The sequence below is a fragment of the Nicotiana attenuata genome, chromosome 10, assembly GCF_001879085.1.
Source record: "Nicotiana attenuata strain UT chromosome 10, NIATTr2, whole genome shotgun sequence".
NCBI classification, from domain to species: domain Eukaryota; kingdom Viridiplantae; phylum Streptophyta; class Magnoliopsida; order Solanales; family Solanaceae; genus Nicotiana; species Nicotiana attenuata.
The window spans coordinates 50,783,996-50,789,975 of record NC_031998.1 but is presented as its reverse complement, the minus strand read 5'-3'; the positions used below and the strand labels follow the sequence as shown (position 1 = coordinate 50,789,975).

The 5,980-nt window shown below is 33.8% G+C and overlaps 1 protein-coding gene across 2 annotated transcripts; it reads left to right on the top strand.

Moving 5' to 3' along the window:
• Positions 3,397-5,756, top strand: LOC109233509 (thiosulfate sulfurtransferase 16, chloroplastic-like). 2 transcript variants are annotated; one of them, XM_019399398.1, is made up of 7 exons: positions 3,397-3,749; positions 3,831-3,941; positions 4,047-4,120; positions 4,244-4,314; positions 4,426-4,479; positions 4,559-4,679; positions 5,391-5,753. In XM_019399398.1, exons 1-7 carry the CDS (start codon positions 3,577-3,579, stop codon positions 5,396-5,398), a joined length of 612 nt encoding a protein of 203 aa, XP_019254943.1. In that variant the 5' UTR covers positions 3,397-3,576; the 3' UTR covers positions 5,399-5,753. The 2 variants fall into 2 exon arrangements, with proteins under 2 accessions (XP_019254943.1, XP_019254944.1); XM_019399399.1 differs by lacking the exon at positions 4,559-4,679 and having other exon boundaries at positions 3,401-3,749; positions 5,391-5,756.

Here is a 5,980-nt window from a genome sequence, read left to right as displayed (position 1 = left end):
AAAGGTTAGGAATTTATTATAATACTATTACTAAGGCCCCGTTTGGCCACGAGTTTCGCCAAAAAAAATTTGGGATTTATTTTCAAAACTCATGCTTGGCCATAAATTTGCCCACATTTTGGCAAAATCCCAAATTCCAAAATCACCCCAATTGCTGATTTTGGGCCAAAATCCCAAAACTTGGGAATTATATACATGTTTTGCCAAAATAAAGTTGGAAAATATGTTTTGAAAACGTATGTCCAAACACATTTTCATCTTCAAACCAAACTTCATTCAAATCAGATTTTTCAAAATAAATTTGGGATCTATGACCAAACGCTAGCTAAGATTCAGCAAAGAGGATTAAAGAAGGACGATGTAGTTCAAAGTGAAAACACGTACGAATGAAAAGACGAACCAAAAAGATTTGGAGTGTGGGTGGAAGATCCGGAGACAAAAGGGAAAGAGGAGAGGAAAAAGGAAAAATGTATAACTAAATCCCTTAGTTGTAGGCACTAATAATAGATTGAGAGTCTTTTAAGGTGGAATGTATATATTTTGTAAACAAAACTTGTTTAGGTCGGGTAATTAACTAAACGTAGACATTTATGGTAATAAAGTTTCAAATAGTGTATAGGTATGTAAAAATCCCAACAAAGGTATGTAAAAATAGTGTATAGGTATGTAAAAAGGAATTTTTACCTCCTATAGAAAAAGTTAACCCCTTATTTATTTTAAATAAATACCATTTAAAAAAATTATATTCTATAGATACCTTTTAATGTTTATAGCAAAATATCTAATTTTGGTTAGCCCCTACCCCTAAGCCACTAAATACGCTATTTAGTTACACTATTTTCTTTCTCTCTCTACTTTGATACATGCCATTCTCTTCCCCATTCCCTGAAAACACGATCCTCAATCTCAACAAAGATCGTGCCACCAAAAGCCCAAGCAATACCAAGAATACCAATGCCGCCACAGATATCGCCGCCATCTTTAGTATCCGACTGATGCTTGTACCCAATTACAGTCATTAACTGCCTTTGTGGCATGTGTACTTTTCATTCTCTATCGTCGTCGACAGAAGAAAAGTGACGCTGGTTCGTCTTTGATCTCCAGTAGCATCCTTTCTTATCCCTCCTCAATAACGGATCCTGAAAAGGCTTCACACTATTTCGGAATTCATGTATTTCACTACAATGAACTGCAAGAAGCCACAAACAATTTCAGCGGAGTTTGGGGCTTTTGGTGGCACTATCTCCAGTGGGGTTTGTTCTTGAACAAAGACGACGGAGTTTGGGGCTGAGCAACTTGATTTTCTGCTAATATATTTCAATGTATTTTCAATGTATCACGATGTATTTTCATGTATTTCGTTGTATTCATTGTCTTTTTTTTCATTGTAATTCAATGTATCTCGCTGTATTCCATGTATTTCATTGTATTCATTGTCTTTTTTTCAATTGCACTTCAATGTATCCCGCTATATTCTATGTATTTCCTTGTATTCACTGTCTCGCTATATGACATGAATGTATTCATATATTTTTTTTAATTAATATAATTTATGTATTCAGATGTATTATATAATTTATCTGAAGGTTGTTATGTTTTTGGGGTATTTTTTGGTTGAGAATCTTTTTTATAACTGGAAATACAAAATTTGTGTGTTGTAATTGAGTGTGTTGAGTTATATTAGGAGTCTATTATGTTAATTGATTCACTTTCTGTTTAAAAAGTACAGTGTAATCCTCTGTTTCACGCCGTGAATACAGTCGAATACAATAAGTTATCCAGCTATAATCCCATGTTTCACGCCATGAATACAGTCGAATACAACAACTGATTAGCTGGACTTCCCTGATTCACGCCTATTTTTGCTACTGTATTCATGAATACAATAGCTTAAATACATCTAATACATCTAATAACAACAGAAAACGTATCTACAATCCGTAATATGGCAAATGGTATCAATAGATAGCTAATTACCACTAAAAGATAATGCTTTATGAAAATTTCTCATGTAAAAATCCCCATAACAAATACATACCACTTTTTGGAATAATATTTCCCTAATAATTAAAGACTATATTCATGAGATTGACTCAGGCACTGGATATTCATTTACCCGACCATCAGTTTTTTATTCTTCTTCGTAGAAAAGGAAAAATTAGTCAATTCTTTTACTTCTTTGAAGCTCTTTGGTAAGTATCATTATAACTTACAACTGCAATAGAAATTAATTCGCTAGTAAGTTTTATCATCATGTTCGATTTATTTGTTATAAGCTTATATCTTCGTATTTGTTTTCTTAATTACAATAGAGACTTGAAACACGTAATGTAATAGCTTATATGCAACTCAATATTCATTACCATCAAAGAAGGTGATTAAATGCATGAAATTTTTCACTCTTATTTAGAGATATCAAGTTCCAGTTATAAAAATAAAAAACTTATAATAAAAACTTTAGTTCTAATTGAGTTATACACGATGCTCATCCAAATTAATGAAACCTTTGAGCTTCAGCTATTATTCCCCTGTTTATTTTTAGTTGTTCACTTTGAACTTTGCACTCCTTTTAAGCCGTTGTAATTAAAATCGTTGAGCTTTAATTATTAATTAACGAAAAAATAAAAATCTCCATAGTCATTAGGATTATAAAAACTTGTAACAGGGTGAGAGGTAGGGGTGTTCGTTGGTCGGTACGGTACGGTATTTAAACATTTCGGTTCGGTATTTTCGGTATTCGGTTTCTTAAAATGCTATACCAGTACCGTACCTAATTAAATTCGGTATGGTTCGGTTTTTCTCTTTTCGGTTTCGGTTTATTTGGTTCGGTAACTTTGGTTTATTCGGTTTGAATAATAACAAGTGCAGAGAGTCATAGACTATAATATTCTTAATTAAAGTACTCAAAAGTACAAAACAGAAAACGTTTGTTGATAAAAAATTTGTCCAAAGCAAACAAATATCAACCTAGAGCGAGAAAACTACGCACAAAGGAATAAATTCGATCATTAGAAATATCTTCTTACTTGCTTAGAGTTAATTGATGAACTTAGAGAATAAAGGAAAGTAAAATTTTAATTTTTTATATTTATGTTATAATTAATAATATGTGTTTTGTGTAATATAATAATATATATTTTATTAAATAATACCAAATATCATACCTAATAATATATTTTTTTATAAAACTTAAACCAAATGGAATATCAAATACAAAATTTTGGTTTGCGGGCACTGAAAAGTGTGTAAGGCGTCAGATGGGAAAAGGTGGGTCCATTTGGAACTTATCCAAACACAGGTTATCCAAGTCACTGTCTAATAATATTGGGAGTTATCCCAAATTCCCAAACCAGTCCATGCTATATTTCCTTTACGTGTCTATCTATTCAAAGACTTTAACACCCATGTGGCCATGTTGCTTACACTAGTCTTACTCCATGCCTTGGTTTCTTCCTTAAATATCCTTCTCCATTTCAATTCTCACCATTAACTCAATTCAAGAAAGAAAGAGCTGATCATCTTTTCAAAATCTCACACATTCTATTGAATTTCAATCACAAATTAGAATTTGCAATCATGAGAATTCTTTCCCTTCCCTCTACCTCATTTTCACTTGTTGACTGCCATGTTCCCAAGAATTTGACATATGGGAATGTATCATCAGTGACGTTGATTCCAATGGCGAGGTCTCAATTTCAGCCTCAAAAGAGACGTAACTTTGGCAATAGCAATAGAACTCCAGGCTTTAGGTGGGTTCGATTGAGTATATTAATTCTCTGTTCTATACTTAGATAAATTTTTGACTTCAAAATTTGATAATTATGCTGCAGTTGGATGGCAACAGTGGGAGAGAAAGTGCAGGTCTCAACTGTTCCTACTTCAGTTCCAGTTCGTGTGGCACTTGAATTACTTCAAGCTGGCCATCGTTATTTAGATGTCAGGTACGTACTACTGTGCCAATTTATGCACTTTACTTCAATGAATTTGCCAAACAAATTGAGCTATTTTAGTATGAAAGGTTCAATCTTTAACCTTATTTTGTGCAGAACTGCTGAAGAGTTTAGTAATGGGCATGCTACTGGGGCCATAAACATTCCGTACATGTTTAGAATTGGCTCAGGTTCGGCTTTTTATATCCAGAAATATGAACTTTTAATTGCACTCATCCCTTGCAAATATTTCATTATATGAAGAATATATGTCCAATCAGTTTAATTACTTCTGTATATTTGGATTGGTTCAGGTATGACAAAGAACCCCAACTTCTTGGAAGAAGTGTTAAAACGTTTCGGGAAGGATGATGAAATTATAGTTGTAAGTCCACAAAGCTATAAGATGTTATAATAAGCTTTAATTTCATGAGTTAATGATTTATAAATTTGCTTTTGCTTATTAATATCTTTGGTTTGACTTTGCCTTGTGCAGGGGTGCCAGTTGGGGAAGAGATCATTTATGGCTGCGACTGATCTTCTTGCTGCTGTAAGTCCCTTTTACATACTGCGCCTCAAGTAAAGATAAAGATAATATTTGTAAAAGAGAATTTTGGATTAACATATAGAGAAAATTAGCAATACAAAGGGACGCTGCGTTTCCGATAGACAGGTTGACATTCCTCCTAGTAGGCTATCAACTCAGCGAAGGTGTTGGTGTACTCCACTTGCTCCGGAGTTGCCTATTTGGTCAGTATGCTTTGGATATGTATTGATTGGTATGACGGGGCCCTGTCCCGACCTTTATGATTTTATGTACTCTTAGAGACCTGTAGACAGATGTCAGGTGTATGGATACTTGTATGGCCTTGTCGGCCTATGTTTTGAGTTTACAAATGGTCATGTCGGCTTTATAGGCGCGTATGTCACATGTATAAGTTTGTATATCATGCTGGGTCATCATACGTTAAATATTCCCCTATGTTTTATTCTTGTTATCTCATGAAGGGTTTTCTAGCTCATTTACCCATGATAGTATGATAAGAAAGATATGTTACGTTGGTACTCGGTTGAGTAAGGCACCGGGTGCCCGTCGCGGCCCTTCGGTTTGGGTCGTGACAAACTTGATTCCCTTTCTGAGCTCACATTAATTGACTTATGATGTACTCTTACATACGAAAACACGGGGTGTAACATAAGTAATCTATTTGTCTATGCAGTGGCCCAGACATAGCCAAAAAAAAAAATATTCGCAAATATAAATGGATCCTGCTTGAAAATAATCCAAAATAAATACTCCTATTAATTTGGGACAAGAAGTAAAATCTTAGAGCCTCAGCACCTCCATACCTAAATCAACATACAAATTAAGATCCATACACAAAATTGAGTTGTAATAATAATATGTCGACATAAAATTCTATGTACCCTAATTGATTGTGTGCACCAATTATTTTGCAGGGATTTAGTGGGGTGACTGACATTGCTGGAGGATATGCTGCTTGGACAGAGAATGGTCTTCCGACTGACTCTTGATGTACAACATATATTAATAACACCATCTTAATTACTACTATGTACAGTAGTCAACGTAACGAAGTCAATTCCCTTAAGCACATCAAAATGCGGACAAGTTTGGTGGAAATATAAACAAGCAGCTTAAATACTTGTACAGTAATTTCTAGGCGATATCCTATGTGGTGAATCTGATAAGCTTACTGAATTACCCAAAATAAATAAATAAATAAATTGCAAGCAAGATGTGTAAATGTTCTCCTCATTCTGATGAAATAAATATTATTGCCTGAAAGTGCTCTCATCAGCTGACTTGCCCTCCCTCAAAATGATTGTCATGTTTGCTTTGAGAATATTAATATTACACTAGAATTTTAAATACAATTTTCCTTGTTTTGATATGTAGTAAGAAATTGCAACTTGTACTGCTCTTTCTTATTGTTATTGAATATCTAATTCCAAAGATGGATTAGTCTGTCTTCGATTTATCATTGAGTTAGTCAAATTAAAACTCAAGAAGAAAAAAATGATTATCT

Excerpts from the sequence above, each read along its gene's own strand:
- LOC109233509 (XM_019399398.1), top strand. The coding sequence starts at position 3,577 with ATGAGAATTCTTTCCCTTCCCTCTACCTCATTTTCACTTGTTGACTGC. Across the intron at positions 4,121-4,243 it reads CATGTTTAGAATTGGCTCAG|GTATGACAAAGAACCCCAAC; the intron begins GTTCGGCTTTTT and ends GGATTGGTTCAG. Across the intron at positions 4,315-4,425 it reads AGGATGATGAAATTATAGTT|GGGTGCCAGTTGGGGAAGAG; the intron begins GTAAGTCCACAA and ends TGCCTTGTGCAG.